The sequence below is a fragment of the Diorhabda sublineata genome, chromosome 5, assembly GCF_026230105.1.
Source record: "Diorhabda sublineata isolate icDioSubl1.1 chromosome 5, icDioSubl1.1, whole genome shotgun sequence".
Taxonomy (NCBI): domain Eukaryota; kingdom Metazoa; phylum Arthropoda; class Insecta; order Coleoptera; family Chrysomelidae; genus Diorhabda; species Diorhabda sublineata.
The window spans coordinates 7,997,094-8,012,266 of NC_079478.1; the positions used below are offsets into that span (position 1 = coordinate 7,997,094).

Sequence of the window (15,173 nt, forward strand, 5' to 3'; positions counted from 1 at the left end):
TGGCGTTGCCTATACTAGTACACAGTTATTGATTATTCGGAAGTGCTCTAAACAGTGCCGACTATGTTTAAAGAAACTGCGAAAATATTCATTGGAAAAAATTAAATTGGTCCTAAAATCAGATCCACTTTGAAGGTTAGTTAACTCGAACTCTGGCTGTTCCTAGACAATATCTGGAGGTTATTTGACCTCACCAACGTTTTAATGTAAAAATCGAACCTTTCTACGTATAAATTTATATTTTACCTATACTTAGCACTTTGTCCTTCTATCCTCTAAAAGGGATCTTACCGTGAGCAATAGGTTTTTATTGAAATTCTTACATTTCAATTCTCAAATTGGTTATATATAATAAACTCTGATGTAAAAATATATGGAAGTTTTTATTACTTTAATTTGTCAAAGTAAAAACATGCAAATTTTCATTATAAAAAATTGAACTATAGATTGAAACAACAATTAACGTTTAATCCATTTAAATAACCATAATTATAATAAACAATTCAATAAATGTGTGCCTGCGTTAAGGGGAACTAAGAAATTCTGAAAAAAGTTTTTATGTAAAATTAATCTTTTTAACAGTCAAATAGGTGAAATAAAAAAAAAAGTGAAATAAACTAAAAAATTGTCTTAAAAATTATATATGTATAATATAATTAGGTACAATTAATAACAATCTGTTTTTTCATATAACTATGTTTAAGAATTATCACCATAATCTCTATCACCCACGTTAATTCGGTCAGGGGCAGAAGTAACGTTAAAACCTAGAATTCGGGCGTCCACCTTCAACATTTTGGATTTTTTGATTTTCTTGTTTTTGCCCTAAAAAATAAATGACATTACGAACGGGGCTAATGACATGCGGACAAACACTTGTAAAAGTCTCCAGAAGCTACTTCTTGTAGCTACGATTACTCTTTTTCACTGGAAATTGACCAATAATTGGATGGTATTTGGCATAATTATTTTTCCTATGTCCCATGTGCCTTTTTGATACATCCCGTATAAAGTATTTTTTATGTCTTGCCGCCGCAACGTCATAAGCACATTTTTGTTAATGCTCGTTTGACTGTATTTACACCCATTTATCATCCTCATATAATGGCTTCGCGGCTTATATACCTACATCTCGTTGAAGCTTGTAACGAGCCATAACGGTCTAGTTGGTGAGGTTGTCAAAATGCTAATTTGTAATACAGAGATCGGATGTTCGAATCCTCTGTTGAACGAAATATTTATTAAATAAGCCACTTGCTCTTAGTCCAAAGGAGAGTTACAAACAAACTCACAAACCCAAATAGAGGCGAAGCTAATAAAAGCGTGTTAAAAAGCAATCTTATTCAAAATGAAATAGTCTGAAATGTTCTGCTTATACCATATTCAAAAATCGTCGCAAATAAAACAATTTACACATTCTTTTGCCAGAAAAAGTTCTTAACCTTAACTTATCGCAGACATTTTTTCAGAACATATGAAGAGGTACAATTTTGTTACACTGTCAATAAACTGTTGACAAAACCAAATTGAAAACTGTTGGGATATCTAAAAAATACTTTGGAATAATTACCTTACCTTGACCTCTTGGAATTCAGTACTATGTTGCAAGGATGGGGTAATAGCAGGAGCTGGAGAACACATATCGTCTTTGTGAGCATTATTTCTGGGCTTAAACGAACGTCGCTTCTCCAAAAAATTCACAGCAAACTGATGAGTTGCATTGTTGTCGCCTAAATATTCCTTACAGTATTCTTTAACATCAAACGCCGATTCAATGTCTCGTAAGAAAGTAACGAAAGTAGGAACTAAAAGAAAAAGTAGATGTTATCATGTTGAATTGCTAGATACAACAAAAGTAAATTTAAATAATTTAAATGGTAGTATTTTTTATGTGATAAAATACAAGAAACATGTATTTTATTCTCAATAATTTTTGATCAGGTTCATAACTAACGATAAAATATAAATAATATTTTATTATATTGGTAGTGAGGACAATCAAAATTTACATAACCATTAAATCCTACAAATAGTATCGGAGAATTTGTTCTAAATAAGACTCAATTTTGGACTACCATGAAAGTACTCAAGAATATTTTGCAACGCTAAAAAATGCAGGTTGTCATACCAAGTTAGATAACAAAAAACAAACTATTCAATTAAAATAATACGAAAACAAATATGATTCAATTCTATATGTTTAAGATAATAAAGTAATATTTCTTTACAATAAAATAAAATATTTGAAAACTACATTCTCTACTTTTGTTGTATTCATTAAAAATCTCAATTAACTTATGGAGCTACTTAAACGTTTCAGTTCATTTTCACAACCTGTATATTTCGAGATATACTTACTATCTACATTAGTTGAAATATTTGATAAGGTTTTGTAGCACCAATTCATAAAATCGTCCGTTGACGGTCCGTTATTATTGTGATTAGTTTTATTTGATTCATCTTTTTTAGTTTTCACATTCTTTGCCGGTTTCTGTTGTTGTGGCTTTGGGGCTGCACTAATATTATTTGTAGAATTATTTTTAGATACAGTGGACGGTTTATGCACACCTTGTTGCTGTTGCTGCTGTTTACTGGAAGAATCATCCCAAAAACCACCTACAAAATAGAATAGCAGCAAAATTTGTTTTTTCAACAATATTATAAGTTGCTGATTAAACATTTCAATTTAAAGAGAATATTTTAATCTATTACCCGAACTGGCTGACCAATTAGTAGATGCAGATGCCCACGTTAAATTTTGATTGCTCCAAATACTACTGCTCGTATTATTGACCACTGGTAATGGCTCCTTTTCTTTTTGTAATCTAGTTTCTGCAGCTTGCTATTAAATTGATATTAATGAAATGCAGCATTGATAAAAATAATAAACTATTTACCTTTGCTAATTTTTCCTGTTCTTCCGCTTGAATTTCAGCAAGCGACTTTACCTTTCTTGGTTCTACAGGTTTGTTAGCCCAGTTGAATTGAGAAGGTTGATTTTTTTCCTGTTGTAATTGTTGCTGTTGTTCTTTTTCCTATTGAATAAATAATATATTACTACAATAAATTGGTTAAAACATTGATTTACTGTAAACGATAATACAAACATCAAATAAGATGATAACGAAATGATAATAATTTCAATATATATATAAAATTTATTATTATTTCCAACTCTATATTATGATGAGAATTATTTTTCATTAGATAATTTATTCACACAACACCCTTTGATGAAGATATATTCACAGTGAAATATGTATACTTATTTTCTTAGTTGCTTTTTCATTACGTTACAAACTCATATACTTATGTAGGCCTTGAAGATGTCACCATCCAACAGAACATTTACAATATATAGTAAACGTCATTCTATAGGCACCTACAAAACTGCTTGCCAAAAATAATTTAGTTTGCGGTTTTTCCACCATGCAATAAACTAATTGCAGAACCTGACCCTTGTTTGGTAATTCAAAGAATGTAGAACCGTCTGAAGCCCATTTTAGGTAGAAGAAATAAACACTAGATTTATTTTCACTTTTACATAAATACAAATTAAAGCATTGGAATTGCAATGTATAAATATATAAAACTGAATATATTGACTAATTGTATACCTGTATCCTTTGAATATGCAAAGCTGCATCAATTGCTTTTTTCTCCCTTTCAGCTTTTTGAATTTCAGCAAGACTTAATCCCATATTGGCGTTTGCTTGAGTCCAAGGTGCCGCTTTAGCCAATCTCAATTGCTCTTGTTGTAATCGCTTTTCTTCTTCCAGTCTCCTCAGCTCTCTATCTTTCAATTCTTGTCTAAAGTTAAAAAGCATGGCAGTTTACTAAATTAAAAATAAATATACAAAAAACACACACCTTATTCTTTCTTCCTCTAATTTCTTTTGTTCCTCACTTCGCTTCTTTGCTTCTTCTTCAGCTTTTCTTTGTTCTTTAAGTTTTCTTTTCTCCTCTAATTCCCGCATCCGTTTTTCCTCCGCCTCTTTTTTAGCTTTCTCCAACTCCCTTTTAATCCGTTCGTCCTCCTTTTTTCTTTTTTCCTCTGAAGCCTTTTTCTCTGCCTCTAATCTCTTCTGTTCTTGTTTTCTCTTTTCTTCCGCTTCTTTTTTTGCTTGCTTTTCCTCTAACTCTTTCTTTTTCTTAAGTTCTTTAGCTGGTACCTCCTCTTTTTGTTTTTGTTCTTTTTCTTTGTCGGCTTTAGAAGGTTTTGGTTGTAATGCTTGTTGAAGTTTCTCCGATTGGGTTAAAGGAGGCGAAGGAGCGGTAGGTACAGAGTTATTTTGTAATTCCCACATAGATATAGGTGGAGCTTCGGTTTGAGATTGCCACTGAGGTGTACTATTATTAGAAGCAAAAGAATTTTGTTGCCACAAGGAGTCAATCTAAAAAGTAGTATTCACTTAATGGAAAGTATATAAAATTCCAAATTTCGTGTGTAGTGCAAAAATAAACATGGTTAAAAAAATTCACTTCATAATTACATTAAATGTCATAGTGCTAAAATTTCATCAGTTGAAAGCGGCCAGTAACCTGTGAAAAGTACAGCTCACATCTGTTCTTTTTTTTTCAGAATATTATAGTAATTCCCTATCAAGCTTGCTACTCTTGCTGACGCCAACGCACGTCACCAGATCTGATGGGGCAGATTTTATAACAATGCAAATTTCAATATTTAAACTCCAAAAACTTTGATATTCTTAACAATAACAGACAACGTTCACTAATGCAGTGAAAAAAAGAGATTTTGACATAACTTTTCAAATCATACACAGTAACAAAGTGACATGTGACAGATAAACCCTCTATGTCTGATCATCTAAGTATAAGATTAAACTGGGAGACAATACCAACTCACCAACTGAGAGTCTTACATCAGGTACCTCTAACTAATACAGAGACGGTAGAGGAACTAGAAGCCTCCAATCACTTGTCCTATTTATCATCATCAAAATGGCATATGAAAACAGCTGCCCAGTAAAATCAAAGGAAATCCATATAGAAGTGCCTTGGTAAACAGAGAATTGGGCCACTTGAAAACTAAAGTTTAACAATGCAAAGAATACTGGCAATAAGGTAGAATATAGAACAGCTTCTGTATGTCTCTCTGGTATATAGTTGGTTCGAAACTGGCGCAGGAGCTGGATTGGGAAAACGTATAGGTGTAGAGTGGCTGAAAAGACAAAACAACTCCCCAAAAAATCTATAAATCTACAATATCTTATTAATCAAGATATTGCGTTATTGTGCTATTTTTAAAATCAAAAAATCTAAACTTACTTGAGGCGGTGTTGGTTGTTTCTGTTGTTGTAACTGTTTAAGTAGGCATGTAATAGGGTCGTTACTTGGATTTGAGGAAATTTGTTCAACGGAACCCCTAGATGTCGGTCGTGGCATATTAATATTTCCTCCAATACTGACTGGTATATTGCTTTGCATTCCCGGTATAGGTATTCCACCCGTATTTAGAGAAGGCGTCTATACACAAAGAAGAATTCACATCATACACAAATGACGATATAAAAACACATTCGAAATTTATAAAGTTAGTTAGTTAGTCCAGTACATACAATAAAGGAATTGTGAACTTGAAAAAAATCTACTTGTCTGTGTCATTGAATACTATGTAGCGTCACATCTACTGGAATTTACGAATAGGAATCTTTTGATGATTAATAAAATTATTTTTATGCAATTCATAATTCTAGGTTTGTTAAAAGTTGAACTATACAGAGGAATTTTTGTTCGAATATTGCCTAATGATTTAGACCAAGTTGTTTCTGTTAATTCCATATACATATATTTAATATTAAGCCTTTATAACCAAATAACTTATGTATTCTGTTGGTTATTTTGTGTGGCTGAGGAGTTCTACCTTAACATTTTGTGAGCATTGAATATTTAGGTTTTTCCAAGTAATACTGGTAGTCTAATGTTACATTTTATTTGATAACTGCAGCACCAACTCCTATGGTGATTTTTGAATCATCTGTTCACCATTTACAGGGCATTACCTGTAAGCGTTCGCAGCACCTGAAATACTCTTTTGGGCGTTCCACATAGCGACTACTATCGTTGTGGTCGCGGCTAGAACGTCATGACTAACGTTTACGACGACCCTTTATCAAGAGGTTCATAAGCCATTCCACATGAGTTTACAATTACAACGCTCTGGACTAAGTAGAACAGGAATGGACGGGGTCGTGAATGTGATTGATATGAGTGCTTAGTGTAATGTACCCTTAATATTATTTCTTTAGGAAGTTTGGATGATTTATCTCAGTCTTTCTTCTTACTTAGCCCCTTGTTATAATATGCGTCTACTTAATTGTCTACCTAATTAAGTTCAAATATTAAGTAAAAGTGATTTAAAATAAATATTGAATTTATAAAAATTACTAGTTATGATAAGAATTTCCATGAAACTAGGTAAAATGTTTAGAGTTTCGTTAGTCTGATATTTATAAATTCTTCAGTTTCAAAATTTATATATAGGAGAGCATTTCCTTTTTATACAAAATTAAAAGCTCTTATCAATTATACCAGTTATTGATTCTTTCATGCGAGCAAATGTATCCGATAATTTTGGATGTTACCTGTAAACTGGATATACTTGTGGGTAATCCTTCTGGCTGAGGTATATTTCCAGGTATAGAATTTCCTAAGCCTGCAGGTAAATTATTCGGAAGAGCCGTCGTAGGTAGTCTATTTTGCATGGAAAGGAGGTTGGTCATATGCAACTGCAAATGAGGATCTAATGTACCAGGTATGTTTTGGGATTGTTTATCGACCAATCCTTGCCCTGGTAGTTTATTTGCCTGAAACAGTGTCAGTTATTCATGGAAGAATGTCGGTATTTCCGAAACTCACTTGCTGCATTTGATTTATCATGTGCATTAAAGGATTGGTCGCTGGAGGTTGTTGCAAATATTGGAGATCTTGAGAAACCTGCTAAAATAAAATAATAATAAAAGAAATCATCATATTGTTAATAAATTGAATCAAGTCATTTGTAAAATTTGTACCAACAGAATAATTGCAACTAATGACAAAATAAGGAGATAGCCCGACCATCCCAAATCTGCTTTATCAATTGAATTGAAAATAAAATTATTTCCCTATATTATTAATATTTTTAAAATACTTCCATTACTCACCTATTTCCATTCAATAAATGTCAAAAATAGATAAAAATTTCTAAACATTTACTCCTAAGATAATATTTGTCTAAATGTTAGTGACTTTCATGGTACAAACTATGATTGGATTATTGATTTAAGTTTCTTTTCAATCAACATTATAATTTTTGTAGTACCTGTTGTTGTTGCTGCAAAATCAGTCTTTGAGCCGCTAGTTCTTGTTGTTGCTGGATTGAAATAGCAGTCCATGGTTCAGTAAGAAGTCTGGCTTGAGCCTGTTTGAATGCTGCCATCTGAGATAAATATTGCAATTGCATAATGTCTGGCTCAGGTTGTACTTTTGTGATATCGTTTTTCAATACCGGGAAACGACTGTTCACTAGGAAAGGATTCACTCCACCACACAAAGTTATTAATTCACCTAATAAAAAGAACCGCTCATCACACTGTCTTCGCACTTTTAATTGATTACTAAAATATCCAGCTTTGTACCATTCAGCCATTTCTATGTTCGAAAAAGGACCTTGCATTTGTCCCTGGAAAATATATTTGCTCTTGTAAATGTAAGAAATTATTTTCATTGTGAATGATTATGAAAAAAATGTGTTTTTCAAGTTGAGGAGGGAAAATTTTCATCCTATGTAGCACTAAAAAGAGTACAAGGAAAGACATTAAATGTAGAGAATGGAATAACCAGAAAAAGTTGTTACAGAACATATAGATGAAGACGAAATAATAGAACAAAAAGAGGAACTATAAAATAACAAAGACTAGGGGAGATATAAATAGATCAAACATTTATATCACAAAAATTAACAATGTAATAACTACAGATGAAAATACAAATACCTGGAAGTAATATTTGCTAAAGAAGGATTATATAATAATGATCAAAAGTACATACATGAATTATACAGAAAGACGAACACTGGAATAAAGGATGAGAGAAATTTATATAAAAGTTTTGACAATATCAGCCAAAACATTAAGAAAGGAAATAGGTTCCTAATTACTTAATAAAGGAGGAATGGAAAACAGAAAAATGTCTCATATTACATAGATATGAATTATTTTATCTAAACACCACAAGAGAGATAATAATAGGCACATATGAAAAAAAGGAATAAGAATGATGCAAAAGATAAATAAAAACTGGAGGTAATAGCAAGCAAATGATATGTACAGATAGTACTAAAAAACCAATATGTTTAAAGAAACAGCCATGTGAAATGATTTTCTTATTATAACTTAATTACTAAATAAAAAAAAGTTATAGTAGAGACCCGATTTAGTGCGCTTGGATAATAGGAAATCCAGGTAAATGAATGAAAAGAGGCAGTTTTTCCATGTACTTATGTATAATACATTTGGGAAAGTTATTAAAAATAACAAAAACCAAGTGAAATTGCTTTCACTAAAAATCAATGTTCAATAAGAAATTATATTTTTTCAAATTACCAAAATACTTCAAAATTATCAAAAAAATACTATAAGTACATGATATGTAAAACATAGTTTAATCCATTACTAAATTCTATATTACATATATAACTATGGTATACATGTCGGTGAGGAGTTAAACAACTACAAGTGATAGCTGTTACAGTGGAACCTTCTCTTACAAATGCATGGCATCTTGCTACTGTAATGTGAAAGATGAAGATGTGCTGATTCCAGTAATTTTAACCGATTTGGTCTTCAATTTCGAGTGAATGGAGTTTCCAGTGCATCCGTATTTTACTATGATTATCCATAAGGATCAAAGTCAATCTCTAAGTTTTGCTGGTGACTGCAGTGGCCAATACTGTGTTGCTTGGTCCAGAGTTTAATACCAAAAAAAGGTATTCCCCCACTTACAATAAAGTTCAAAATATTCTCTATGCATTACATTGAAATAAACAATTTGATAAATAAAAGAATTCCTTTTTCCCAACAAATAAACAAAATGAATCTTTTTACCTAACACTGTGGGTATACCCTAGTCAAGAAATAAAATATATAATCGAGTCTCCTCTGCATTACTAGAAAAATCTATGCCAATTGTCACTCAATTTCTGTATTTACGTTATATTTGAATTACTACCTGTGGATCTTGGTAAAACCATTTATCTACTACTGTAGGTGCAGCTAAGTTTGGAGGTGGTTGTACACCACTAACTTCAAAATTATTGGGTATTTGCTTAGGTACTTCCTCGTCCACTACCAGTTTAAGAACTAAATCCTCTTGTAGCCTTTCAAAATCTGAATCATCGGGCCTTTAACAAATATAGAAATATATTTTAAAAAATTATATAAAATATAATCTGTTTATACAAAATTTAAAAATAAAATTACATTAAGTTCCTTTCATTAATGGGTAAAACACAAACAATTATGGAAAGTTTTGTGGGATTTTTGTCATTTATTATACAAATATCTTTTAAAATTATTCGCTGGCAGAATTAATGGATAATTTATTATTTGGCTAAAATTTTTATCAAAAAAACTTTGAATCCTCTTTTTAACATATGCTGCTTTGCAAAACATGTAAATTTAGAAAAATATAAATTATGGTTTGTCCAGTAAAATTTTAAAATGAACCCTAACAATCACCAAAATCATAATTTACTACCAAAGAGTGTACATGGAGATCCCATGTAGTACTATCAATTTCTATTGCTTCAAAAAGTTCCACAAGGTGGAAAAAAATCACAAAAGTGGATGAGGGCTTATAAATAATGCAAATCAGCATCAATTTTGTAACTTGAAGTACTAAGACAAAGCTTTGATGCATCTATTTCAATTCATCAAGATTTTGTGTGACACTATCAACAAGAATTAAGCAATTATATGATAAGAAAACTGCTTAAAGTTTGATGGGAGGTCCAGGCAAATTGATCTCCTTTAACTCCTGCACAAAGGAGAACACCAATGGTCCAATGCAATGTTCACTGTAGATCAATATATAGTATTGCTAACAAAAAGTTTGCACAATACTGCAACTAAGGTATGTGTATGAAGTGACTTTAATATGGAGACCCTCACAGACATGGTGGTCACTGAATGAGGTCGTCTTTATGCTTGCATCTACATTGTTGAAATATTAAAACAAATTGTACCTTTTGCTTCCTTTGCAGGAACAAAATCCTCTTCCTACATGACAATGGTCGACTACATATCACAAGAATAATCCAAAATTATCTACAAGAAATCGAAATCCATACAATAGTATGGTCATCTAACAACAATGATCTCAATCCAATAGACCATTTTTCAGATGTTATGCATGTTATAAAATAAAATTTAAATTCCAATTTTGTCATATATTTTATAATATTAATTTTTAATGTGGTTTCATATTCCACAAAAGCTTTAAATAATCAAAAGTTTTCTTTTAATGTTAAAAAGGTTTCATTAAGAATAAAAACATACCTAGGAGCTTCATTAACAGATCCGTTAGGAATCACTGGTGGATTATCACTATTTTTTGTCAATTTTGGGGGACCTTCTGACTTAGCTCTTTCTTGAACATTTATGGTTTTATCTATTTTTTCTGGTACACTAGGATCTGACTTTTTCTTTTCTTCTACATGATCTTTTTTATTTCCATTTTGGGATACATCTTCTATTTCTTTGAACTGATTCTGAAAGAAGACGTCTCTGTAAATCTGTCAAAAACACCAAAGGCAGTACCCAAGAGATAAGTTTTGATTTAAGCAATAAACACTTATAATAACTTCAAATAGTTATCAACAATAATTATGAAGTTGATAATGATTAAGATGATTGCAAAAATAGTAATTGTAGTCTTCCTTAAACTACTAAATGCATGCATTTTAAACATATAAAACCATTGTGTCACAGATCTAGCCTAAGAAATAAGTATGTTAAATTACCCCAATGTAGAAAGTGCCAGAATATTTCAAAATTTGATTAAGTCAATAGCTCTTAGCTTAAATCTGAGATCTATTATTAAGTTCAACCACATACGAATGATAAATGAGTGATAACATTATGTCAGAATAATCTCTAGTTTAGATATTTTGATATATAAAATTATTAAAAATGATTGCTACCTCTTCTAAAACTTCCTTTTTATGTATGGTTTCTTCATCTTTCACAAGGGATAAAGTGGACTTGGATGAAGTTATTGGAGGTGGCTGACTTTTTGTTGAAATATGTTGTTGTGATGTTGATTTCTGGAGACCCATTTCCTTTCTATGAGGTTTACCTTCAGGCTGAAACATACCAAAATAATAAAAGGATACATCCTATACATATACATATTATCTTTTATATAACACAGATAATTAACTTTAAAATTGCTTTATATATGGAAATATGACGAATATGTTTTTATTTTCCTGACTAATTTCAATGGATCAGATATAAATAAATAACCAATTTCTCTTCAAAACGTAAGATAGAAATTCAATCATACTTATTTCAGATCTTTAGTCAAGAGTCAGGTCTTAGGAAGTGTTAAAAAGCTACAAAATTTATATTACTATAACTAATTTCCTTCACCACGTCTAATTTCAAAGAAATTAAGGTAAATATTTGAGCATCATTATTTTAGAGAACAGTCAGATTAAATTCAAATATTTAGAAGCAAATTCCAGAAAATCTCTTCAACTTTATATTTGTTTCCAATTATAAACGTTAATACTTTAAGATTTGCCCATTTCTTGGGTAAAGCCAATAATACAATTCAAAATTGGTATCATGAAAAGTAGATCATTAATTGGTATTTAAGATAACAAATAAAGGAATTCTGGAATAGGTTAATCATTTTCCCCTTAAGTAGTTTTTAGAAAATATAATAGAATTTTTTTTACTGTGGAGGAGAATATGTGACAAGATACTGCTTACTCTTAATGTGTTAGTGATCTTTGAGTAGTTCTTATAAAAGTAGAATGGGTACAAACTTTACCCAATACATTTGATTAATACTAGACAAGAAAAAAAAAACATAATTCTTAATGTGCTTGATGCATTTGTTTATCTACTCACAAATCCATTAACGAATTAGTGCGTGTAATTTAATAATTCCTTGAGAATATCTACAAAAAAATACATGAAAACTTAGTTTAATGAACTCACATCACTGATGAGATCTTTTACCATTAATGTTTTTGTAATAACTTTATAATTCTATTGTTATTATTTGAGCCAACAGTTTACAATTTTTTGCAAATTTGTATTCATAAGGATATCCAGCTGCTAGTGAAAAAATAGACTCACATAAATAAATTTTTTTATAGAAAAAGTTAAGTATGTCCAAACAATTAATCTAACATCTTTAGTCAATTTGATATTTCAAACTCCATAATGTACCCATAAACTTCTCTCAATGTAGATAACTTTGATTAGTAAATTTAATATAGCCCATATAGTACAAGAATAAAAGTAAATTTGGCCTCATTATCCCTTGATAAAAACCAATATTTACTTAATATGTAATGGAAGTTCTGAATTATTAGAAATTAATGTATTTTCATTATTAAGGTTAGAACTGACAGAAATGTTTCACTATCACCTCAAAAGGGAATTTTCACTGAGTCAAAGAATGTGAATCTTGATATGTGTACAAATGAAAAATGTACCTGCTCATCATCAGATCCATGAAAAGCTCCCTTTTCATCAAATGTACCCCCTCCTTCAGTTGGGTTTTCTGTAGCCCATTCTGGCAGATGATCCTCACTTTCCCAAGATTTCCGGGCGAGTGGGGCACGATTATCATTCCAACTAGTTCGGCCACCTCTCTCTGGGGGTCCTGTTCTTTCCTCAGAATCCCCTTCGCCCCTCCAGCTTGTAGAGCGCCCTGAGTATCATTTAAAAAATACTAAATGACTATACAAAAAAATCTATCTTAATGATCAAGCAATTTCTCAAATCAACGTAACAAGCTAAAAATAGGTGGAGAATCATATAGTTTTATATAAGAACACAAATTATAGATTAGAAAAGATTCTAGCATGAAAATTTTCGATATTTAGATGTTAAATCACAAAAGATTTGTGTCAAAATTATGGTAACACAAATTCACACCATTACTAAAATAGTAAAAAATTTCTAGATATGGGAACTGATAGTAACACAAAAACAAAAGTAAAAAGTCAAATAGCACCATCAATATCACATATTACCTATTTGGTTACATAAAAATGAGGATATACATAATTATGCTGATATTAAAACTCATATATGGTTAAATAAAATCGTACCCCATTTTTCATGTCCACTACTTCGCCCTGGTCCACTTGTGTTAGTACTTCTCCATCCGTCATCTTCATCATTTCTAGCCCTTCTCCAATTGTCTGAAGTTGTTCTTTGATTTATGTACTCCTTTCTAGGACTCCACTCTGTCTGTTCTCCATTGCCCCACCCAGAATCGTACCCTCCTGTTAGTCTACCATATTGGTAACCTCTTCCCCTGCTTATTCGACCACCCCTTTCCAATGACCCACCTCTTCCACGAAGTGGACCAGGGGGCACTGCATTTGGTCTAGGCTGCCAACCTCTCTAATGAAATAAATTTTCATGATAACAGGGCATTTGGAACTAGAAGTATGGTAAGTTTATGCTACTTACCTCTTCATCAGTTGTTGGCAACAAAGCTAATGGCTGGAGGCAAATATCAGAATAGAGACATTTAAAATTTGATAGAGAGACAGGTGGCTTTACATTTTTATCAAATAAGGCTAACATCTCTTCACGTCCATACCTGTAAAAAAATTTTATTTAGAAATAGGACTTTTTGTATACTTGCTAAATAATGCATTTGTTCTCTTATGCTCCATATTGAAATTTCTAATTTATTAGTAATTCATCACAAAGTTTTATATAAAATATATTTTCAATTAAAAGCATACCCTGAACAGTCAAAATTATAAAGCATGTGTAATTGCGAAGATTTAATTTAACACTATCTATTAATACAGAACATATAAGGCAAATATTTTGTAACTGACCTACATCATACTTAAATTTTAAATGTTATACAAGTCAATGTGACTGACAACATTACTATTAGTATAACATTTAATTCTTGATGTGAAATTTGGTGCAAACTCAAGTATTTTATTGTAGAAGATACTACATATATAAATTTTCAAATACATACCTATAATCAGCCAGTTGATATCTTGTTCCTCCACTTGATCCTCCTCCAGTTGTACCCTCAGAGGACAAATTACGTATCCAATCTGGACCAAAATTCATTGAGTCAGTCATCCTAAAAACATAAACAACCTCAGTTCAACTCACTCTATCGTGCGAACGGGCTATATTATATAAATTAAATTCCAGAGCGCTGCAGTAGGAATATAGACATATGTGGACACATGAGTAAAATGTAAGTACACAAAAATGGAGGTAACTATTTTTAGACACAAAATAATAGTGGTACAATCTATTACCGGAAGTCACCAACAGAAAAAAACGATAATAATTTTCAATTTTTTCCATAAATCATTGATAAAAAGTTCTTCACAAAGCATGAAGAGCAAGGCCCCAGGCATAGACTAGGTGGCACATTGATTTTCACGAGTAAACTACATTTGCATGAAAATATGTCTGTAAAACTGTCAAATATAATTATTGCATTTTTGTAATCACTAAATTTTTTCGTAGTTTTCCTTATATTTTTGCATTTACCTGAATATTTTTGTTTTACACTTGGTAAAATGCGAACAACATAAATGGCTGCAGAAAAATTGTAGGTTATCGCGCATGTGCTTTTATTCTAGGATCTCAAACGTCAAAAAAATTTAAACTCCAAATTCCACTAAATCAAAAGTTATGTTCGAAATTAATACAAAAAATGTTTATAACCAACAAAATAAATTTTTATTTATTGTACAACGTGTACAATATTTCAAACTATCTCGCAATGTAAACATAACAAGTTTATTTTGACAGTTTTTAATGCACTATTTAATTATTATCTAATTGAGAATAAATTACCAATAGAATTGTGAATGTGAAATAGAAATTTGTTCTGTGGATTATCCAATATTGGCTGGATTAATTAAAGAATATCAA

At 31.1% G+C, this 15,173-nt stretch overlaps 1 protein-coding gene across 3 annotated transcripts; it reads right to left on the minus strand.

Moving 5' to 3' along the window:
• Positions 1–369: 369 nt before the first annotated feature.
• LOC130444480 (GRB10-interacting GYF protein 2) lies at positions 370–14,884 on the minus strand. Of its 3 annotated transcripts, none has more exons than XM_056779608.1 (19): positions 14,787–14,884; positions 14,254–14,364; positions 13,722–13,854; positions 13,355–13,652; positions 12,734–12,951; positions 11,204–11,365; positions 10,560–10,771; positions 9,232–9,403; positions 7,325–7,684; positions 6,880–6,960; positions 6,606–6,827; positions 5,290–5,487; positions 3,871–4,394; positions 3,618–3,810; positions 2,898–3,035; positions 2,713–2,842; positions 2,359–2,616; positions 1,576–1,805; positions 370–825 (listed from the first exon to the last, which is right to left on the minus strand). In XM_056779608.1, the coding sequence occupies exons 1-19, from the start codon at positions 14,861–14,863 to the stop codon at positions 700–702; spliced, it is 3,843 nt and encodes a 1,280-aa protein (XP_056635586.1). In that variant the 5' UTR covers positions 14,864–14,884; the 3' UTR covers positions 370–699. The 3 variants fall into 3 exon arrangements, with proteins under 3 accessions (XP_056635586.1, XP_056635587.1, XP_056635588.1); XM_056779609.1 differs by having other exon boundaries at positions 6,880–6,957; positions 14,787–14,867; XM_056779610.1 differs by having other exon boundaries at positions 451–825; positions 1,571–1,805; positions 14,787–14,867.
• Between the last annotated feature and the right edge of the window lie 289 nt (positions 14,885–15,173).

Excerpts from the sequence above, each read along its gene's own strand:
- LOC130444480 (XM_056779608.1), bottom strand. The coding sequence starts at position 14,863 with ATGCGCGATAACCTACAATTTTTCTGCAGCCATTTATGTTGTTCGCAT. Across the intron at positions 13,855-14,253 it reads TATCAACTGGCTGATTATAG|GTATGGACGTGAAGAGATGT; the intron begins GTATGTATTTGA and ends ATTTTTTTACAG. Across the intron at positions 5,488-6,605 it reads CAAGTATATCCAGTTTACAG|ACGCCTTCTCTAAATACGGG; the intron begins GTAACATCCAAA and ends CTTTGTGTATAG.